At 38.0% G+C, this 23,885-nt stretch overlaps 1 protein-coding gene across 12 annotated transcripts in view; it reads left to right on the forward strand.

Annotated features, from left to right (window-relative positions):
• ATXN2 (ataxin 2) overlaps window positions 1-23,885 on the forward strand; it is a 145,655-nt gene that overhangs the window by 29,308 nt on the left and 92,462 nt on the right. For all 12 annotated transcript variants that reach the window (XR_003677160.2, XR_008616030.1, XM_055080740.1 and 9 more), the window contains exons 2-5: window positions 10,818-10,854; window positions 12,643-12,702; window positions 13,185-13,256; window positions 13,844-13,994. Coding sequence is in view for 10 of the 12 variants with exons in the window: in XM_055080740.1 (XP_054936715.1) it covers window positions 12,670-12,702; window positions 13,185-13,256; window positions 13,844-13,994 (256 nt within the window). In the remaining 2 variants the exon portion in view is untranslated. The remainder of the gene's footprint in view (window positions 1-10,817; window positions 10,855-12,642; window positions 12,703-13,184; window positions 13,257-13,843; window positions 13,995-23,885) is intronic.

Genomic DNA, 23,885 nt, shown 5'->3' on the forward strand with positions numbered 1-23,885 from the left:
TGGAGCTGGGATGTCTCTTGTGGACCAGTGTCCTGAAGTTGGCTCTCCCACCTCAGAGGCACAGCACTGACTCCTGGCTGCAGCACCAAGAGCCTTTCATCCACACGGCTCAGAATAAAAGGGAGAAAAAGTAGAAAGAGGATAAAATAAAATAAGGTAAGATAAAATAAAATAAAGTTATTAAAATAAAAAATAATTATTAAAAAAAATTTTTTTTAAGTAAAAAAAAAGAAAAACAAAAGGACAGAAAGAACCCTAGGACAAATGGTGAAAGCAAAGCTATACAGACGAAATCTCACACAGAAGTATACACATGCACACTCACAGAAAGAGGAAAAGGGGAAAAAATAATATATCTTGCTCTCAAAGTCCACCTCCTGAATTTGGGATGATTCGTTGTCTATTCAGGTTTTCCACCGATGCAGGGTACATCAAGTTGATTGTGGAGATTTAATCCGCTGCTCCTGAGGCTGCTGGGAGAGATTTCTCTTTCTCTTCTTTGTTCGCACAGCTCCCGGGGTACAGCTTTGGATTTGGCCCCGCCTCTGCGTATAGGTCGCCCAAGGGGGTCTGTTCTTTGCTCAGACAGGACAGGGTTAAAGGAGCAGCTGATTTGGGGGCTCTGGCTCACTCAGGCCGGGGGGAGGGAGGGGCATGGAGTGCAGGGCGAGCCTGCGGCGGCAGAGGCCAGCGTGACATTGCACCAGACTGAGGCGTGCCGTGCGTTGTCCTGGGGAAGTTGTCCCTGGATCACGGGACCCTGGTAGTGGCGGGCTGCACAGGCTCCCGGGAGGGGAGGTGTGGATAGTGACCTGTGTGCACACACAGGCTTCTTGGTGGCGGCAGCAGCAGCCTTAGCGTCTCATGCCAGTCTCGGGGGTCCGCGCTGATAGCAGCGGCTCGGGCCTGTCTCTGGAGCTCCTTTAAGCAGCGCTCTTAATCCCCTCACCAGGAAACAAAGAGGGAAGAAAAAGTCTCTTGCCTCTTTGGCAGGTCCAGACTTTCTCCCGGACTCCCTCCTGGCTAGCCGTGGTGCACTAACCCCTTCAGGCTGTGTTCCTGCCGCCAGTCCTCTCCCTGAGATCTGACCGAAGCGGAGCCTCAGCTCCCAGCCCCCGCCCGTCCCGGAGGGTGAGCAGACAAGCCTCTCGGGCTGGTGAGTGCTGGTCGGCACCACTCCTCTGTGCGGGAATCTCTCCGCAGCCCTGTTGCTGTGCTCTCCTCCACGGCTCCGAAGGTCCCCCCCTCCGCCACCCGCAGTCTCCACCCGAGAAGGGGCTTCTAGTGTGTGGAAACCTTTCCTCCTTCACAGCTCCTTCCCACTGGTGCAGGTCCCGTCCCTATTCTTTTGTCTCTGTTTTTTCGTTTTTCTTTTGCCCTACCCAGGTACGTGGGGAGTTTCTTGCCTTTTGGGAGGTCTGAGGTCTTCTGCCAGCATTCAGTGGGTGTTCTGTAGGAGTTGTTGCACGTGTAGGTGTATTTCTGATGTATCTGTGGGGAGGAAGGTTATCTCTGCGTCTTACTCTTCCGCCGTCTTCCCAGCTCTCGGTTTGTTTGTTTTTTTTTAATACCGATAACATACATTTTACCATCCTAACCATTTTTTTAAAAAAAATTTTATTTATTTATTTGGCTGCGCCGTGTATTAGTTGTGGCACTCGGGATCTTCATTGCTGCCTGAGGGATCTTTTAGTTGTGGCATGTGGGATCTTTAGTTGTGGCGTGCAAACAGTTTCAGCATGTGGGATCTAGTTCCCTGACCAGGGATCGAACCCAGGCCCCCTGCATTGGGACCATGGAGTCTTAGCCACTGTACCACCAGGGAAGTACCCCGGAGTATAGTTGATTTATAATGTTGTGTTAGTGTCAGGTGTACAGCGAAGTGAATCAGTTGTATTGAATACATATACATATATCCACTCTTTTTTAGATTCTTTTCCATATAGGCCATTACTTAACAGTGTCTTTAAAAGCACAGAATATTTTAAAATTTGATAAAGTCTGATTTGTCAGTTTTTTGCTTTTATGGTTTATATTTTTTCTGTCTTCTCTGAAACCTTTGCCTAACCCAAGATCATAAAGGTTTACAACTACCGTATAATCCAGCAGTTCCACTTCTAGGCATTTATCGAAAGAAAATGAAAACACTTGAAAAAATATATGTACCACATGGTCATTGCAGCATTATTTACAATAGCCAAGATAAGGAAACAATCTAAGTGAAATATATGTATACAATGGAGTATTACTCAGTCATAAAAGAGAACGAAATGTTGCCGTTTGCAACAACATGGATGGACCTCAAGAGCGTTATGCTAAGTGCAATAAGTCAGACACAGAAAGACAGATATTGTAGGATCTCTCATATGTGGTTATCTTTAAAAAAAAAACCTGAAAAACCAAGCTCATAGATACGGAGAGCAGATTGATGATAGCCATAGGCATGGGGTGGGGGGGGGGGTGGGAGAAATTTTTTTTTTAAGTTTTATTTAAACATTTTATGATTAGATCATTGATCCATTTCGAGTTAGCCTTGCTAAACTTTCTTCTAGTAGGGTTTTTTTGGTAGATTCTCTGCATAATAATCATGTTGTCTTTTATTAAAGACAGTTTTCCTTCTTCTTGTCCAAACATTGTGCCTTTTATTTCTTACATTATTACGTAAGCTAGAACCTCCAGTTCGAGTGTCTCATCATTTTATTTTTCTTTTACAATTTGTTCTGTCGAGGGCTCACATGAGGTTCACAAGTTGTTTGCTATGTCTCAGGTCTATTTTAATCTACAGTTTACCTTACCTCTTCATCATTTTATCCTGGGTGCTTTTGATTTGGTGGTCACTACAAAGTCCTTGTCTTTGTGGAACTTGCTCATAGTATTTTCATCAAATGTACATTAGTAAAATACCTTGATTTTTTTTTCCCCCCAATAGATGGATCAACCTCAATTGAATTGCACTGTAAAACCTAAAAATAATTAAATGAGAGCAAGAGTACTTTCATGACATTTCTCAATTATGTGTATGTTAAACTTTCATGGAAAGTATATAGTGCTAGTAAGTTTCTTGTAGAAATACTAGTTTGTGTAAAACAGCAGTAGACTTTTTTTTTTTTTTTTACTTTTTAAATTAATTTATTTAGGCTGTGCTGGGTCTTCATCGTGGCGCTCGGGCTTCTGCAGTTGCGGTGCAACGGCTGCAGAGTGCGCAGGCTTAGTTGCGGTATTGTGGGATCTTAGTTCCCCGACCAGGGATCGAACCTGGGCCCCCTGAATTGGGAGTGCGGAGTATTAACCACTGGACCACCAGGGAAATCCCCAGTAGACTTTATTTTTAGTTTGCACTTATTGACATTGCAGCCACATTTTTTCAGTTCAGAGGTCAGCAAATTCTGCTTGTAATGACCCAGATATTTTAGGCTTTATGAGCCGTGTAACTTCTCTGTTGCATATTGTTCTTGGCTTTTTTTTTTTTTTAACGCTTTAAGAACTTAAAAACATATTCACTCAAAGCCCAGACAAAAAGAGGTTTGTGGGCTTTAGTTTGCTGATGTTTGATTTAGAGAATTATTACAGATGGTCCCTGACTTAGGATGGTGTGAAAGCAATAAGCGTTCAGTAGACCCCCTACTTCGAATTTTGATCTTTTTCCAGGTTAGCTTTATGTGGTATGATACTCTCTCATGATGTTGGTCAGTGGCAGCGAGCTGCAGCCACACGATTACGAGTGGTAAGCACTTACAGCCATTCTGTACCCATGTAATCACTCTGGTTTTCACTTTCGGGACAGTGTTCAGTAAGTTGCATGAGATCTTCAACACTTTATTATAAAACAGGCTTTGTGTTAGATGGTTGTGCCCAACCGTAGACTAAAGTAAGTGCTCTGAGCACATTTAAGGTAGGCTAGGCTAAGCTATGATGATCGGTAGGTTAGGTATATACATGTATTTTCGACTTTCAGCTTACACCATGGGTTTATCAGGACATAATCCCATCATAAGTTGAGGAAGATCTTTACTTTGAAAGCTTTCATGTTCATTTTTTTCTTTCTTCTTTGATAGGGTTTGTTAATTCATTAAATATTTATTGTGTATATCATATGTGAGGCACAGTTCCTCTGTGCTAATTTTGATAGATGGTAAAAAGATGGACAAGATCCTGTCTGCCAGTCTTGGTTATTTAGCTTTCAAAATCTAGGAGTTTCTTTGGCTACGTGATGTGCCTTTTGGGATGGCATCTGTTCTGGTACCTCCTAATTTTCTCAAAGGCATTGACTGCTGACCACACGGTTTTCTCTAGTGTGGGGCTGTGACTCCCTGGAGGAGCCATCATTATCTGCTTTGCACAAAAGCACCATGTTGTCAGGTGATGGCCCTGAGTAGTGGGCATATGATAGTTTCACTGGTAACTATAATGCAGAGCAGATTATGCTAAATTCCACTGTAGAGAGTTGAAGAGAGCACCATGTATTTGATTGGGATGGCATAATCCAAGGAAGGCTTCTTGAAAAGGTGGCATTTAAGGCTGGGTAAGTTTTTTTATTACAAAAATTTAAAGATATTTTGGACAATAAAGTAGATAGAAGTTAATGAATCATTCACAGTTCCTAATTTTAAAAATTTTTGTTTATAAATAACTTTAGAGTTATAGAAATGTTGCAACAATTGTACAAAGAATTCTTCTATACTCTTCACCTATTCTTCAAGGAACTTTTCACTCAATTTTTTCATTTTCTCTCTCGTTAAAATTAATATATACATATATAATTAATATAAAATTTAAATAGTTTTATTAAACATATGAGAGACATGGTGCCCCTTAGTTCTAAATACTTCAGAGTATATTTCCTAATAACAAGGATATTCTCTTACAAAACCAAATTGTGCCAAATTATTATCTATTGACCTTATTCAGATTTTACTAATTGGTCTTCTAATGTTCTTTACAGCCCCCCCTGCCCCCCCCCGCCAAATCTGGTCTAAGAACCAATCTAGGTTTATATGTTACATTCAGTTGTCATGTCTTGTTGGTCTCCTTTAATCTGAAGTAGTTCCTTAGTCTTTCGTGATTTGATACTTGGATATTGCAGGTTATTTTGTAGAATGTCCCTCAACTAGGGTTTGTCTGATGTTTCCTCATGATTAGATTCAGTTTATACATTTTTGGCGAGAATACTGCAGAAGTGATGCATGTGTTCTCATTGCCTGAGAGGAGGTGAATGATGTACATTTATCCCATTGCTCATGTTGTTAACTTTGGTCACTTGATTAGGATGGTGCTGGGCTCCTTTCCTATAAAGTTATTTTTCACTTTCTCATTAATCAGTATCTTGTGACGAGTTGCTTTGTGATTATGTAAATGTCCTGTTTCTACTTTACTAGATGAGCATCCATTGGTGATTTTTGCCTGAAACAGTTACTACTGTGGTGGTTACCAAATGGTATCCTTCTAATTCCATCATTCCTTCTACATTTATTAGTTGGAGTTCAGTTGTCAGGTTGATAGTATGACAAGGAAATGGAGCATGAGACAACTCTCTAGGTGAAGGAGCAGGGCTCTGGGTCAGGATGGTACAGATAATTTCTGTGAAGAGTTCATCTCCAGTGGCCCAGGACTTATGTGAAAATGGCACACAGAGTCCAGCTGGTATGCCTCTTCCTTCTTCCTGATGAATTGACCTTTTTTATCATTATAAAATGTCCCTCATCTCTAGTGATATATTTTTTTTTGTTTTAAAGCCTATGTTGGCTTTACCCACTCTAGCTTTCTTGTTTGCATGCTATGTCTTTTTCCATCTTTTTACTTTCAATCTATTTATATCTTTCAGTCTAAAGTATCTCTTTTTATAGACAGTTTGTAGTTGGATCTTTTCTTTTTTTTAAATCAAGTAAGCCTATGTTAAGCAATGATTTTACCAATTTACTATCAGTTGCCTTTGACCACAGTCTGCACTGTTTTTGAGAGCACCCTTAGGCATGAACTTCTCTACGCACTGTTGCAAATGAATTTCATTTGGAGCTTACCTTTTAAAAAAAAATTTATTTTTTATGTTTGTTTATTTGTTTATGGCCCCTGTGTGGCTTACAGGATCTTAGTTCCCTGACCAGGGATCGAACCCGGGCCCTCGGCAGTGAAAGTGCAGAGTCCTAACCACTGGACCGCCAGGGAATTCTCTGTTTTTTTAAATTGTGGTAAAATATACATAATGCGAAAGTTACTATTTTAACCATTTTTAAATGTGCGGTTCACTGTCATTAAGTACATTCCAGTTGTTGTACTACTACCACCTCTATTTAGTTCTAAAACATTTTCACCCCCAAAGGAAGCCCTATACACATTAAGCATTTGTTTCTAATTCCAACAGTCCCCCAGCCCCTGGGATCTACCATTCTACTTTCTATTTCTACGAATTTGAGTACTCGTGTATCTAACATAAGTAGAATCATGTAATAGTTGTGCTTTTGTGTATGTCTTATTTCACTTTGCATGTCTTCAAGGTTCATTCATGTTGTAGCATGTATCAGAACTTCATTTAAGACTGAATAATATTCCATTGTATGGATGGTACCACATTGTGTTTATACATTCATCAGTGGACATTTGGTTTTTTCCCACCTTTTGCCTTTTATGAATAAAGCTGCTATGAACATTGGTGTACAAATATATGTTAAAATCTCTGCTTCCAATTTATTTGGGTATACATTCAGAAGTGAGATTCCTGGATAATATGGTAATCCTATGTTTAGTTTTTTGAGGAACTGCCATACTATTTTCCACAGTAGCTGCACAGTTTTGCATTCCTGAAACAGTGTAGAAGAGTTCCAGTTTCTCTACATTTTTGTCAACACTTATTTTCTGTTTATAATAGCCATCGTAGCTCATTGTGGTTTTGATTTGAATTTTCCTAATTACTAGTGTGATTTGAGCATCTTTCCATGTGCTTATTGGCCAACTGTATAAACTTCTTTGGAGAAATGTCTATTCAGGTCTTTTGCCCATTTTTGAACTGAGTTGTATGTTTTTTTTGATGTCGAGTTGTAGGAGTTCTTTATGTATTCTAGATATTAACCCATTATGAGATATATGCAGGTATTTTCTACTGTTCTGTGGGTTGTCTTTTTACACTCTGATACTGTTTTTTGGTTTTTTGGTTTTTTTGGTTTTTCTTTTTTGTGGTACACGGGCCTCTCACTGTTGTGGCCTCTCCCGTTGCGGAGCACAGGCTCAGCGGCCATGGCTCACGGGCCCAGCCGCTCTGCGGCATGTGGGATCTTCCTGGACCGAGGCACGAACACGTGTCCCCTGCATCAGCAGGCGGATTCTCAACCACTGCGCCACCAGGGAAGCCCTCTGATACTGTTTTTTGCACAAAAGTTTTTAATTTTGATGAAGTCCTTTTTATACATATTTTTTCTTATGTTGTATGCCTTTGGTGTCACAGTTAATAAATTATTGCCAAATTCAAGGCCATGAAGATTTTCCCATTTTTTTTCCTAAGAGTTTCATAGTTTTAGCTCTTAAATTTAGGTCTTTGGCTCCTTTTTTGTTTGTTTGTTTTTTGGGCTGCGTTGGGTCTTAGCTGCGGCAGGTGGGATCTTTCATTGCAGTGCACAGGCTTCTCTCTAATTGTGATGCATGGGCTACGTTGCCTCGCGGCATGTGGGATCTTAGTTCCCAGACCAGGGCTCAAATCCGCGTCCCCTGCATTGGATGGGGTTGGATTCTTAACCACTGGACCACCAGGGAAGTCCCCAGAATCATTTGTTGAAGAGACTTTCCTTTGAATGATCTTGACCCCCTTGTTAATAATCAATTGCCCGTAAATATGAGGGTTTATTTCTGGGCTCTGTATTCTGTGCCATTGGTTTTTATGTCTGTCCTTAGGCCAGGACCACACTCTTTTCGATTACTGTAGCTTTGTGATGAGTTTTGAAATTGGGAAGCCAACACTTTGCTTTTGATTTTTGTGTATCTTTAAATGTATAATAATTTTTCCTGCACATTGTTTTCTTCACATGCCATTATTTGTTGAAGGAACTGTTATCTCAAGTCAAATTTACCACATTCTGAATTTAACGGAGTTGTAACCTCATGGTATCAGTTAATTTACTCTTCTACCCAATGTTCCCTGTAAATTGGTAGATCTATACACTTGATTAAATCCAGGCTTCCATTGTGTCATATCTGAAGGCTTTTTTTTTTTGACTTAAGGAAATTGTAAAAAGCAAGAAGAATGATATAATGAACCCCTGCACACCCATCACCTGGCTTCAGCAGTTACCAACTCATGCCAGTCTTTTTTCATTTATAACCCCATCTATTTTCTCCCTCCTGTATTATTTTGAATAACTATTTAATTATTTTGACATTATTATATGTCAATATGAACTCTTTATTATTTTTGTAAATTTCTTTATATTAATTTGACTGGCATTTTGAATCACATTTTAACCTCATGTTCAGTGGTTATTGGAAATTTAGAATCCTGGATATTGTTGTTTTGCTAAATCTGATCTGTCACATTATAGGTATATTTAGGACTAGGATATGATCTTAGCTTTTTTTGAGAGTTTTGTTTGTTTTTTACTGTATGAAATATTAGAATGCTTTTCCTGAAATACTAAAGGAAAAGAGTAAAAGTCAAGCATAATCTGAGTGGATCCAAAAAAGAAAAAAACAAGAATGAAAGTGGACTTTACCAGTTTCAGAGAATGTTACTGTGGTATGCTAACATTCCCTTTGGGTGTCCACCCACCTGGTAGATCAGTGGAAGTCAGTGGTTTCTATACTGATTTTGTACCACTTTTATACCACTCTGAGTCTTTTATTTTCCTTACTGGCCAGTTCTACTAAGTAAACTGGATTGTTGAAACAATTGCTCTTTATTAGTCAAAGATACAACTGTACAATCAATAAAAAATAATGTGACTTCTGTAACGGAGTTTTATGTTTTAAATTCTTTTAAATAGCATTGTGGGGATGCTGCATATGTTTAAGGGCACTTAATTCGTGTCATTTGTTTAAGTCTCTTTAACTGTGGCATCACAGCAACCACTAGGATAAGATAAAATGGCAAGACTTAGCCATTTTATAGTCTTTGACGGGACTTCCCTGGTGGTCCAGTGGCTAAGACTCCACGCTCCCAATGCAGGGGGCCAGGGTTCAAATCTGTGGTCAGGGAACTAGATCCCACTTGCCGCAAGTAAGAGTTCACATGCCGCAACTAAAGATCCCACACGTGGCAATGAAGATCCCACATACCACAACTAAAACCCAGCGCAGCCAAACAAACAAACAAAATCTGTTTGTCTTTGGCTGCAGACTACAAATAAATAGAAAAACAGTACATTCAAATGGTATTTGAAAGATGTAGAAATTGGGTTAGGCTTTATTGTCAAGTTTATTCCTTGTGATACAATGTCAGGCAACATAACCTAGAAATGAAAAGTCTATACTTTGGATCACGTGGTTTAAATACCAGCTCTACTGCTCTTGAACTGGATGATTTTGGTCAAGATATTTAGCTGCTAAGGTACAGTTTCCTTACCTGTAAAGTAGGGGAGAGATTTTACATAATGCTTACCATAGTGTCTGGTTTGTAATGTTTTATAAATGATAAATTATTGGTCATATTCCTTAGACTTTAGGAATTTATCTGTGCTGTGTGAGAGGTAGAACGTTAAAAGTGGAAGGACTCTCAGGTGATTTGATTGAAGACATTTTCTTTCTGTCTGTCTGCTTGTTTTTTGGCCGTGCCACACGGCATGTGGGGGTCTTCCCCGACCAGGGATTGAACCCGTGCCCCCTGCATTGGGAGCACAGAGTCTTAACCACTGGACCACCAAGGAAGTCCAAAGATATTACTTTCTAGATGAGAGAAGGGAGATGAGAGTTGGAGACAAGATCAGCCGACATCGGAGTGCTAATATCAGTACTGCTTTTCTGAGAATTGGCACCATTCATACTGCTGGGCTTTTTCCCCTGAATTGTGCTTCTCTTTGAATGTTTGAAGTTTGTGGCTTTATTTGAGTGTTGTGATTATTTTATTAGAAAGAGATTCCAATACTGTTACTCAAGAGTAACTAATTTTACTTTATTAATTTTTTTATCATTTCATAAAGGGCCTAATTTTTTCCATTGGAGCAAGCCTTACAGTGTATTATGTTTTCTAAGTTCACTTGAAAATAGAGTTCATGTTACTGGAAATTACTTGACAGCTGATGTTGGTGTACTGCACTGTTTCAGAGGGAGGGGTTTGGCAGGGAAAGGCACTTGTTATATAGATTCTGACAGAGGCACTTATTATTTAAAGTGAAAGTTCTTTGAATGATTCAACTTATTTTCAAATGTCTTTCTGCAGTTGTAAACACAGTACCTATTTTTAGAGGTGAGGGAAAAATATGGGTGGTAACTTGATGTTAGTCAAATATGTCAGTTAAATCAGGAATAGAATCTATATTTTGCTCCTGGGTAGCTTTTTATAACAGAGTGAGTGGTTACTTTTGGAGTAGAAATTATTATATTTGGTATTGGTTATTTCTTTAAATAGGTTGTTTTTATTTTTACTTTATTTCATTTTGATTGTGGTCACATTTCTTTCCTCCTTCCTCCCTCCCTTGACCCCTACCTGTTCTTGGCCTCTGAGCCAGCAAAGCACAGTGAGAGTCATACTCATGTAGCCTTTATACTTAATATTAGATGAGCCCTCCCCACAGAGAGCCTGTGTGGTTTTGGATGGAATTATAAGGTATTTTAAATTTGAAAAAATTTTTTAGCTTGTTTAGCCTGTTGAATTTCATAAATATAACATTTAATCTTTTCAGAGGCCGAAACAGTAGCAAAGGACTGCCTCAATCTACGGTGAGTAACTTTAATGTTACTTGTTTGGAAAAATTGATAACTAAAATGTGATTTCTAAACCACAGACCAAAAGCCAAGGCCAAAAATAAATAAATAAATTGCCTTCTATCTCAGATAATCTTTGCAGATTAATACAGTTAGCTGTAAGACCATTAGCTATATGTTTTTTTTTTTAATATAAATTTATTTATTTATGGCTGTGTTGGGTCTTCGTTGCTGCACACGGGCTTTCTCTAGTGGCGGTGAGCCGGAGCTACTCTTCGTTGTGGTGCACGGGCTTCTCATTGCGGTGGTTTCTCTTGTTGCAGAGCACGGGCACTAGGCGCGCGGGCTTCAGTAGTTGCAGCGTGTGGGCTCAGTAGTTGTGGCTCGCAGGCTCTACAGTGCAGGCTCAGTAGTTGTGGCACTTGGGCTTAGTTGCTCCGCGGCATGTGGTATCTTCCCAGACCAGGGCTCGAACCCGTGTCCCCTGCATTGACAGGCAGATTCTTAGGACTTCCACCTGCCACCAGGGAAGTCCTATCTGTTGTTTTTTAATGATGACTCCATGTATAAAATGCAGAATTATCTGTAAATTATGTTTTTATTTTTCATGCTTAATAATAACAACTCATTTGTTCTTTTATAAATGACTAAAGGCAAATATAAATGATTAATGAGATAAATGGAACACTAGGACTGGAGTTTTCAAAACTTTGGGGTTTTGTTTTTGAAATAATGTGCTGTCTTTTCTTTCTTTCATTTTTCTCCCTTGAAAAGGGCCTTCTGGTTTTAAATTTTGGGACTTTATCAGTGAAATTAAACTGGGCACAAAGGACAGAAGGTGCAAGTTCCACAAGATGCAAGAAAAATAAATGAGAAGCTGTCACTATTTTTTGAGACTTCGCCTTTATCGTGGACAGATTTTCTTCTTTAGAATTAGGACACATGCTTACATAGTGTGTAATAAGGAGTGATGTGGTTTATTAGACCTTAGAGCAATATCATTGATTCAGATATGCTAAGAGAAGATAGTCAAGGGTCTTCTACAGAGGTTCCCCTTCCACCCGATTTATTTTATTTTATTTATTTATTTTTTTAAGCATAGGATTGATTGATTGATGGCTGCATTAGGTCTTCGTTGCGGTGCACAGGCTTCTCATTGCAGTGGCTTCTCTTGTTAAGGAGCACGGGCTCTAGGCGTGCAGGCTTCAGTAGTTGTGTCTCGTGGTCTTCAGAGCTCAGGCTCAGTATTTGTGGCGCATGGGCTTAGTTGTTTCGTGATATGTGGGATCCTCCCGGACCAGGGCTGGAACCCGTGTTCCCTGCATTGACAGGTGGATTCCCAACCATTGCGCCACCAGGGCAGTCCCTACCCCATTTATTTTTTAAGGTATATTTAACCCTATTTAGTGTACAGTTTTGTGAGTTTTGATGTATACAATTGTGTAACCACCACCACAGTCAAGGTAATAGAACAGTTTATCACCTCCAGAAATCCCTCATGCCAGTTTGTAGTGAATCCTACTTTTCCGTCATTGACCTGTCTTCTGTTCCTGTGGTTTTGTCTTTCCTCATATATGGAAGTTCACTTTTGCTTTTTTGTATCATGTATAGTCAAAACATTTTTCCACTTTTGAAAACTTACACTCTATAAGGAGGCAAAAGATTGTAGTAAAACAAATCTCCCTTTAATGAGTATAAGGTATTATAAACCTAACTAAATATTTTGTAAAAAAAGAAGTGTTAACTTTAATATATGTACAGATAAATAATGAGTGCCAATAATGTTTTTTCTTAATATTCCAGATTTCTTTTGATGGAATCTATGCAAATATGAGGATGGTTCATATACTTACATCAGTTGTTGTAAGTTATCAGAGTATTGGGGAGAAACTGCTTTGTGAGTGGAATAAAATAATTTCATGAAGTTAAAATGTGAATGATTCTCAAAGTAACATTTCTTAGGTCATGTTTAATCAGGATGATTTAGAAAACAGATGAGAACTCTGTTCAAGCCATTGCAACTCACTATAAAAGCGTTCTTGTTAACCCTGCTGTGTACGAAATAATGTTACTAGTTGATTGTCTTTAGTGCATTATTTTGTCACTTAATAAAACTGGAGTCAAAAATACTAAATTTCACTACTTAAACTTATACTGCAGACTCTGAGCAAGGCCTCCTGAAGAATTTTGAGAATTTGGTGTATTGTTAATGTTTTGAAATTTTTTATTCTGTCAGTGGTTACCTAATATGTTGAATGAAGCTATTAAAAAGTAAAATGAAAGCAGTTATCCCCCATGACTGCATAGCACAGTGTTTCTTTGATAAATTAATTGTATGTTTTTAGGGATCCAAATGTGAAGTACAAGTGAAAAACGGAGGTATATATGAAGGAGTTTTTAAAACATACAGTCCTAAGGTAATTTTTACTTTTTTTCTTTTTTTTAAATGTAAAACCCCTTGAATCATCAACTACTGTATGTGTTTGTATGACTTCCTTGTAGTGTTTATTAGTTTCTGATTTAGCAATTTATAGTTGTGAGGCAGGTATGTTTGTCACATTTTCATGCTTTGTACTTTACCTTTAATGCGCTTTTTAAGACCACTTTGAATGATTTCACTCTTCAGTTTCAAGTACTGATTACTTTATAGACGAGTTTGTGTATTCAAAAAGACTTCTTGCTCTTTGTGCTTATTAAAATATTTTTGCCTTTGCAAGTATTATGGACTAGAAGAGTGATCTGGCGTTTCATTGTTTTCCTCTTTACCACTATTGTGCTTAAGACAGACCATGGTAGTAAAGACCAACTTTTAGATGAGAGGATTTTTTGAATATTGGAATAGATAGTAGATCATATTTCTGAGAAAAAGGTATGATTATAAGGATATCTTGAGATAATTTTTTACCGAAGGCATATAAGAAATAGTACCTTGATGTGCTAAAGAATTCTTGTCAGATTTTATTTTATAAATGTTTTGAATATTTACTTATGTTATTCTTTCTAGTGTGATTTGGTACTTGATGCTGCACATGAGAAAAGTACAGAATCCAGTTCGGGGCCAAAACGTGAAGAAATAATGGAGAGTATTTTGTTCAAGTGTTCGGATTTTGTTGTGGTACAGTTTAAAGATATGGACTCCAGTTATGCAAGAAGAGGTGAGTTTTGATTTCCTAAATATGCTTCATGGTTTATTAGATATATCAGGGAGAGACTCTCTGCACTAATCATACAGACTTTTCTTTTTTCTTTTTCTTTCTTTCTTTCTTTTCCTTTTTAAATGTTTGACTTTCTTTGGGGGAAAACTTCTTAGAGTTAGTAAGGTCAATGTGGCTTTTAAGTTTTTAATGCTAACTTCATTGATTTTAATAAGGTTTATTAGATATATTCAGGGAGAGACTCTGCACTAATCATACAGACTTTTCTTTTTTCTTTTTCTTTCTTTCTTTTCTTTTCTTTTTTTAAGAAATAAGGTTTATTAGATATATTCAGGGAGAGACTCTCTGCACTAATCATACAGACTTTTCTTTTTTCTTTTTCTTTCTTTCTTTCTTTTCCTTTTTTAAGAAATAAGGGCTTTTTTGATTAAGACAAATGGAAATTTTAATGCACTTTTGCTGGAAAATATTTAAAACCTCGGGGGAAGATTCCTTGGTACTTTTGGTAGGATAAATAATGAGAGTTTGTATTCTATTAAAAAATAGTTTGTAAAGAATTTTCTAAAGTTTTGTGATCAAGAATGCTACTGATATACTCAACTAAAAATTTCTTGTCCCATTTGACTTAGTGTTTTAGCTTATATGTTTTTAGTTTTATAAGGTTTATAAATAATATTTATAGTTTTACTATGCTTGTTGTTCTATAAATACTTCAGTTCTTTAATTTGTAAAGAAATCAAAGCACAGGGCTAAGGGAGAAAGGCAGAGAGCTATGGATAGAAAATGATTGTCTAATGAAGTTGAAAAACGTAAAGAAGAAGAACACGTATACTGGAAGAAACAGAGTATGGGACTATGTTTTAAGAATATAAAAGCGGTGATGTAGTTATGTTAAAATTTAGTCTGTTTCAGGTGTCTGTTGAGGAGGAAAATATGGGAATTGCTGTTACTCATTTGGAGAGCATACTCTGCAGTATTGAGTGTTCAATAACACATTGAAAGGCTCTCCTGAGCAATTTTGAAATTGGTTCTAAAATTCTCAAATGATTTTTTTAGGGGTGGGGTTCAAATTCTGTAGTCATTTCTATTGCAAATTATAACAGCAGTTTTTGATTTTCATTATTCAGTCTATACCAACAGTTGTTTTCATTGTTGCACTGATTCTTCCATGCTGTTATTTAGAAATTACAAGCCTCCAGAAAGTTAAAGCCTTTCTCTTGGACCTCTTAATAAGGTTTTCACCTTTAGTTAGATTGCTTTTTCAGAAGCTAGCCAGGCTAGGTACTCTGTAACTGCTTTTGCATTGCTGATGAAAGCACTGTGTTCTGATCTTATATTTTCCTAAATGTCTGTGTCTTTGATTCACAACTCTTTGTGTAAGCATCCTTCAGTGGCCCGTACAAGGAAACAAGTCTTTTTTTAGTGACTGCCTTTGGAGTTGATTATGTCCAGGAGCACAAAATTATTTATATTTATACTTACACTATTGAAGTATTTCACTGTTTTAAATTTAAAAAGTGACTTGGATCATAAGTCAAAAGGAAAAATAAAATTTTAGTTGAATTTATCACTTAGCACTCTGGAAAAAGTATTGGCAACAACAACAACAGATGTTCCCTGGTCTATTGGGTACCAGGCCATTTAGCTAAAAGCCATTCACAGTATGCTTTGGTTTTTGTTCTTAAAGGGAATTGGCATTTCCCAAGTTTGGAAAGGTAAATGTTACTTGAAGACATGTATGGTTTCCAGCCCAGTCATTGATCCTGTTAAAAATTAATGTCTTTAAATTTTTACTTTATTTTGTTTATTATTTTATTATGCCTTTATTTCTCAGGTAATTTGTGTTTATTGTAGAAAGCCAAGAAAATACAAATCAGAGCAACAGCTTTGACAGCGTTCAGTACATTCATAAGGGGATGGATATATTTTACTATGTACATAAATAGTTTTTTTGATGAGGACATCTAGTAGTGGAGTAATTTCAGGTATTTTATTTAAAGACTGTAGTGGTTTAGTGAATTATACAATTCTGTCCAGTGCATAGTATCCTGAAAATAGTATTAAGTCATGTGTTTAGGATTTCAGTTCTCTTAATCCTGATTCTCAACACTATCCTGGCAGAAGTTGCCTCTATAAAAGTATTATTTTGGAGATACTATAGAGAAAAATTTTTTAGAGTAATTAATTGGCATGATTTATTGTGAAAATTAAGGCACTTAGTACTGCTTTTAGATTTATATTATTTTGTGTTAAACACATACTTAGATTTCTATTCTCCTTGAGTAAAGGACGTTAGGATTTAACTAGTGATTCTTAGTGCTGGTTTCACATTTTAGTCGCCATGGGTTTTAAAAACTGCCTAGTTCTCACTTTTGGAGATTCTGATTTCATTGTAATTAGCCTGGGTGAGGCTCTGAGTATTTGATTCTGAGGTGTAGTCAGGCATGTGAGCCATGAGTTTCATATGATAAGATCCTAGGAATGGCTCTGTTCTGGAGGTCATGAGGATTTGTACTTTCTTTCCTTACCTCACCGTGCCCTTTCTGTCTCAGAATTGTAGATTATCTTGAATAGTCCCCACTGGTATCAGTTTGATACCACTTTGCTACGTTTTAAATCGGTAGATGGAGTGAGGGTTTTTTTTTTTAAGGATAAATGGAAGTGAACGAATGATAAGAACAAAAAAACTAATATTACATCGTAGCTTCCTAAAAGAAGAGGGAAATTTGTTTCCTTTCTGAGCTTTTATCTTATAATTCTATTCTGTAATAGTACTGTCAAAATCTTAAGTTGATCATACGTAACTAAAATCAAGTGCCTATTCTATGTGTTGGACTCTGTGCTAAGCATTTTATGTGCATTTTTTTCATTTAATCATCAACTTCTTTCTGAAATGGGTGTGATTACTATTCACATGTTGTAGGTGAGGGAACCTGAGACATGATTAATTAACTTGATAAAGTGAGGACACAAACCCAAATGCTCTCTAACCCCAAGTCATGTTCTTAAACATTGTCCTATAGTGACATAAATTATGTGGTCTAATTTATTGTTTAGCTGAGCTGGTTCAGAATTAATCTGGGTTTACCTTAAAGGATTTCCCCACAAATAAAGGCAAAAGTAAAGAACAGCATTCTCATGCAGTATAAATATGCAGATTATTATATTGTTTAAAAATTCTTTTCCTTTTTAAATGTTTGGCTTTCTTTGGGGGAAAACTTCTTAGAGTTAGTAAGGTCAATGTGGCTTTTAAGTTTTTAATGCTAACTTCATTGGTTTTAATAAGGTTTAAAAGTCATTCATATACATATGCAAATGAATAATAGGCCTAGAAATAATTGATATCTTAGGATATGGTGAATAAGTTTCATCTGACCTCTTGAATGTTGTACACAGACCAGTTTGATTTATGGGCAAAGTGAAAAGTAGCTTTACATCTTGCAAGCCGTGGGTTCATTTTGCACATGTGTAATTAGAAGAGACCATCAGATTATCACTGGAAAATTAGTGTGTGTTTTATCTTTTATTTGAATTCCAGTGCAGACAGATCTGGGATGCTCTCATTTTCCCCTTTTCATTTTGCCATCTATTTTTTAGGGCATTCAGCTGCCTTTGTATCTGTCTACCTTGGAATTGGCATATTGTTGCTACTCGATTTTTACTTGGTTTTCTGTCTCTTTCCAGCATCCCTTTCTCATCTCCTTTTTTCCTTTATTCTCTTTCTGCTCTTCCTATTGCTCCTTTATTCATATTTTGCTCTTTGATTTAATACCCCAACTCAACTGTATTTTAGTTCTGTGGCTTCTCTTCTTTTGTACTTCCTTATTCCATTCTCTCTCATGCTTCATTCTACTGCTTCACTTCCTTTGTACTATTCTCAGCCTGTAGAGCAGGGATCAGCAGACTTAAATCCTGTGGACCAAATCGACTCATCAGTAAATAAAGTTTTATTGAAACACAGTTATGCCCATTCATTTATGCATTGTCTGTGGCTGCTTTAATGCTACAGCGATAGAGTTGAATAGTTGTAATAGAGACTATATGGCTTTCAAAGCCAAAAAATGTTTACCATCTGGCCCTTTATAGGAAGAGTTTGCCAAGTCTAGACCTAGATTATTTTCCCTACTGCATTTCAGCTGTTACGGTTGTTCAAAAATACATATTGTACCAGCTTTAGTGAAATAACACAGAACATATTTTGTCTCAACACTCATCCTTTGCTCTAGATTCATCTAGTACAGTGTAATTTCATCTAATTCCTTATTTCAAGTTAAATTTAGTCTTAAGAATCACTTTTGCTCACCAGCTCCTTTGTCACAGTAAGTAAAAAACCATACATGAGAAAATTTGGTTATTGGGAATGCTCTCTATAATCAACTGTCTGTCCCCCTCCCCCATCTACAGATTTATCTTCCCCCTTGCCATCATTGTTCTCTTTCCTTTGGCTTTAGTAGAGGAGATATCTCACTTCCTGTTTAATCCCAGCTTCTCCAGTCATGCCCTTGACTCTGTCCATTTTACCATTCCTGGGTTCTTGCTCTTTTATGTCACCTCTCTGTGTCCACTCTTCAACCTCTTTCTTTCCACTTACTCTTTCCCTTTAGCCTGACAACCGGTTCAAGTCCTTCTCATCCTAAAAAGGATCCCTTTTTATCTTGAATTCTTCTAATTACTGTTCTGTGTTCCTTTCTTATCCAAACTTCTTAACTCGAATTTTCTACTGACTCCTCCCATGAGGAGTAGTCTGCCTTTTATGCTCACAACTTGGAAACTTCTGAGGCTACCAGTAACCTTTAGTTGCTAGATCTTTTGGGCTGTTTCAGTCTTTACTGCTGCATTTGACACTGTTGATTTCACCCTCCTTCAGAAGCTGCTCCTCTGTTTTTCATGGGTCTTATTAATCAGTTCTTTCCTGCTTTATTCTTGGGCTTCATTTCTGTCACACTGCCCTTCAATGTGTTTGTGTTCCCCTAGTGTTTCTTTTTTTCTTTCTTTTCTTATGACATGAACTTTTTTTTAAATAATTTTTTTAATTGTAATTATTTGCTTGAGTGTCTCTGTCTCACTTTTTCCCACCCCTTTTTTGTTTGTTTGTTTGCATGCTGCGTGACATGGCGGGATCTTAGTTCCCCGACCAGGGATCAAACCTGTACCCCCTACAGTGGAAGAGCAGAGTCCTAAACAGTGCACCACCAGGGAATTCCCTGACATGAGCTTTTAAGGTTTAGTCTCTTTAACAACTTTATTTATTTATTTTCTTTCTTTTTAAAAAAAAAAAATTTATTTTTTTATTTTTGCCACACCTCGCGGCTTGCAGGATCTTAGTTCCCTGACTAGGGATTAAACCCGGGCCATGGCAGTGAAAGTGCCGAATCCTAACTACTAGACCACCGGAATTCCCTTTCTTTCTTTGCCCACTGCTCTTACCCACGTCAGTCGCTTATATACTCTCATAATATCTACTATCACATAGAAGCCTCCTCTCTAGCATCTCTCCATCATTGCCCTTATACCATGTTGTATTATAATTAGATGTTTCTTTCTCCCCCATTATGAGTTCTGTGTGTATGGATACTGTATTTTTTTCATCCTTGGAGCCTAGTATGGTGTTTTGTCACACAGTATGCTCTCAATATAAATGTCTTTTATTGGTGGGGGCGGGGGCTGTGTTGGGTCTTTGTTGCTGCGTGCAGGCTTTCTCTGGTTGTGGCGAGGGGGCTACTCTTTGTTGCCATGTACGGGCTTCTCATTGAGGTGGCTTCTCTTGTGGAGCACGGGCTCTAGGCGAGCAGGCTTCAGTAGTCGTGGCACATGGGCTTCTATAGTTATGGTGCACGGGCTTAGTTGCTCCGCAGCATGTGGGATCTTCCCGGACCAGAGATCGAACCCGTGTCCCCCGCATTGGCAGGCGGATTCTTATCCACTGCGCCACCAGGGAAGTCCCAATAAATGTCTTTTGAATGTATGAAATTAGGGCCTTAATATACTTTTAAAGAAGCAGTTTCATGCAAAGAGCAAGAAAGCCATAAGTGGTCTTATGTCTACAGCCAGGCAGCAAATACTTACTGAGCTCTGTAATGTATTCATTGCTATGCTAATTGCTATAGACAGTACAGAGAATTTCAAGACCTAATATATTTTGGGTCCCTTTTGAGAACTTAGGGATGCTGTATACCCTCACCCTGCACAAAATGCATACGCAGAGGCTTCTACATTTAATTCCGTGGTGTTCATTGTTTCCTAGGGAGTTCATGTACTCCATGTTAAGAAGTTCTGCTCTAGGCACTTTCAGAGTTGGAGATACCAAAGCATGTGAAAGAATTCTGGAAAAATGGAAAGTTGAAATTGGTGGCATTGAATCCCAAATGGAGTTCAGAGACATGAAAAATTGTGTATGTTGTAGTAGTTGGAGGAAGTTGGGTTGTGAATGTGTGATTAGAGAGCAGTGAGGAATAAAACTGTACAGATTATTTTATTCTGGTGTTGCACTGTTTTGTTTTCATGTGGTCATCTTGTATGTCTGATAGGGTGGGGTCCTACGAGTAACAAAGAGGAATCTTTTCTGAAGGGCATGACATTAGGAATGCATGTCAGTCGTCTAAGGAAGAAGCAGATCCCAGAGCAGGATATGGCCTGAGAATCCTTAGATTCTGTGTTCCAGATTCATTCATGGGTGGTGCTCTAGTATGGCGGGGCTGGCCACAGCCTTGCAGCTGAGTAGGCACATTCCTGGAGCAAGGAGTGCAGTAGGTTCTATAGAGGTGCTAACATTGGACAGGCAGGCAGCTCTAAAGCTGGAGAAGTGATTGGGATCGACAGCCTGCCCTTTGGGCAGGAGGTAGGATAGGCCCTGTGGTAGGTAGGCAGGTGGGGTGATAGATAGGCAGGTGGTCTTGTGGCTGGGGGCTGTCCAGGAAGCTGAGCAGGAAAGCCCTGTCAGGGGGTTGTCTTGGGCCTGTGGGCTTTGGGAGTAGCTTTTCTAAGTAAGTCCATGTTCTAATAGTCTTGTGTTAAAACTGTACCGTTAGAAAGTTTACTGCCTCAACCTTGCTGTGGGCTAGTTAGAGAAGGATGTATGTCCATGCCAGGGCCAAATAGTAAATGGAGATCTATCAGCATTTACTGAGGCCAGTATGGAGGTAGCACAGAGTTTATTGAGGTTAAAAAAATTAAACAGGTATGGTGGAACAGGTGATGGAAACCTAAACAGAGTAGTCTGAGCTACATAATAGGGAAGTATTGCATGTTTATTAAAATATATGGTTTCATTTATTAAAATTTTATCTGTATGTTTTTAGAGCATACAGAAATTATCTGCTATATTCTTCATGTTTATAACTCTTCTATTTTTAGCTTTTCAAGGAACCTCCATACTGTCCTCCATACTGGCTGCACCAGCTTACTTTCTATACATCAGCAGTACAGGAGGGGTCCCTTTTCTCCATACCCTCTCCAGCATTTATTATTTGCAGACTTTTTGATGATGGCCATTCTGACCAGTGTGAAGTGGTAGTTTTGATTTGCCTTTCTCTAATAATTAGTGATGTTCAGCATCTTTTCCTATGCTGTTGGCCATCTGTATGTCTTCTTTGGGGAAATGTCTGTTTAGGTCTTCTGCCCATTTTTTGATTGGGTTGTTTGTTTTTTTTTTTTTTTTGATATTGACTTGTATGAGCTGTTTGTATATTTTGGAAATTAAGCCTTTGTCGGTCTCATCATTTGCAAATATTTTCTCCATTTCTGTGGGTTGTCTTTTCGTTTTGTTTATGGTTTCCTTTGCTGTGCAAAAGCTTATAGGTTTGATGAGGTTCCATTTGTTTATTTTTGCTTTTATTTATTGCCTTGGGAGACTGACCTAAGAAAACAGTGCTACAATTTATGTCAGAGAATGTTTTGCCTGTGTTCTCTTCTAGAAGTTTTATGGTGTCATGTCTTGTATTTAAGTGTATGAGCCATTTTGAGTTTATTTTTGTGTATGGTGTGAGGGAGTGTTCTAACTTCACTGATTTACATGCAGCTGTCCAGCTTTTCCAGTACCACTTGCTGAGGAGACTGTCTTTTCTCCATTGTATATTCTTGCCTCCTTTGTTGAAGATTAATTGACTTTAGATGTGTAGGTTTATTTCTGGGCTCTCTATACTGTTCCATTGATCTATATGTCTATTTTTGTGCCAATAAAAAAGGTAGCATTCCTGAACTCTCTAGTAGGTAATTCAGACAAGTCCAGGACATTTTCAGGAAGACAGTTTACTTGGTAGTATTGTCTAAAGCAAGTATACCCAGTTACTGTCTGGTTTTAGTTTTATTTTTTCTCTTGGCTCTGCACAGTCTCAGTGGAGTCTTATGAACACCAAGTATATTAAAAAACTGGTAATAAAGCAGGGCAGTAAAGGAGTGTGGATAAATTGTCTCCACCTTAATTTCTGATCAGACCTGGCAAATAGTTTTAAGTGAGAATGTGCACTTGAACAGTTGGTCTTCTCATTTATACTACAGAAGAACAGTCTGAATCTGTAAAATGTTTTATATATCTGCCGAGGAAACCGAATGGTGTTTTTGTATAGCTGTTTAAGAATTGGAATTAATTTTGTCTACTAACTTTTTCTTAACCTATTGCCAAACACTTTTGCTATAAGTTTAAGAGTTAGTTGTAAAAAGACTACTGTATTGGCTAATAGTATTGGAAGACAGTTCCCACATTCTGTTTTCTGATTCGTGAATATTTCTGAATTTACCTTGGATTTTTTTGCCCTAAATCTTCTGTAAAATCACTTTCTTTCCCCTTTCCTTTCTCTGTCTTCCCTTAACTTTTGAGATGAAAACAGTACCTTTGATAAAAAACCCCCTCAAACAAAATTAGACCATTTCATTCTTTCGGATGGCATAGGCTAAAGGCTCCTCCTCCCCCCTCAAAATGGGGTTCTGAACCAGGAGCCTAGTGGAGTAGCTGAAAACAGAATGTTCACCTCTGGATACCACTCTACAAAGTGTATCTTTCTATTGAGGTCTTTGTTAGAATTTTGTCTGACCTATTTTGGAGATAATGTAGGAATTAGAAATCTAATTTTCTGTGGCATATATCACCTTGTTTTTTAAATACAGCAGGCCTCACGAAGTGGACTTGGATTTTTCTCTTGTTCTTCTGTGTTACATTAATCTGGCTTTGCTGTAGAATTGGTTGTGCATTTGATCCTGTGGAGTCTTGACTACTGATCTTCATTCAGATCTTTCAAAGGAATCTGGTTTGTGGGTTTAAGTTTTTTTCCCTGGTACTTGGTTGATTTTTTTAAGTCAAATACAGCAGCATTTTTTAAAGATATTTTCAATTATTTTATTTATTTTTTAATACATCTATATTGGAGTATAATTGCTTCACAATACTGTGTTAGTTTCTATTGCACAACAAAGCGAATCAGCCATATGCATACACATGTCCTCATATCCCCTCCCATCCTCCCTATCCTACCCCTTAAGTCATTGCAAAGCACCGAGCCGATCTTCCTGTTCTATGCTGCTGCTTCCCACCAGCCAACTATTTTACATTCGGTAGTGTATATACGTCCATGCTACTCTGGCTTCACCCTCCCACCCCATGTCCTCAAGTCCATTCTCTATGTCTACCTCTTTATTCCTGCCCTGCAACTAGGTTCATCAGTACCCTTTTTTTTAGATTCCATATATATGCATTAGCATACGGTGTTTGTTTTTCTCTTTCTGACTTACTTCATTCCGTATGACAGACTCTAGGTCCATTCACCTCACTACAAATAACTCAGTTTTGTTCCTTTTTATGGCTGAGTAATATTCCATTGTGTATATGTGCCACGTCTTCTTTATTCATTCATCTGTCGATGGACATTTAGGTTGGTTCCATGTCCTGGCTATTGTAAA

Source organism: Physeter macrocephalus, chromosome 19 (assembly GCF_002837175.3).
Source record: "Physeter macrocephalus isolate SW-GA chromosome 19, ASM283717v5, whole genome shotgun sequence".
Classification (NCBI taxonomy): Eukaryota; Metazoa; Chordata; class Mammalia; order Artiodactyla; family Physeteridae; genus Physeter; species Physeter macrocephalus.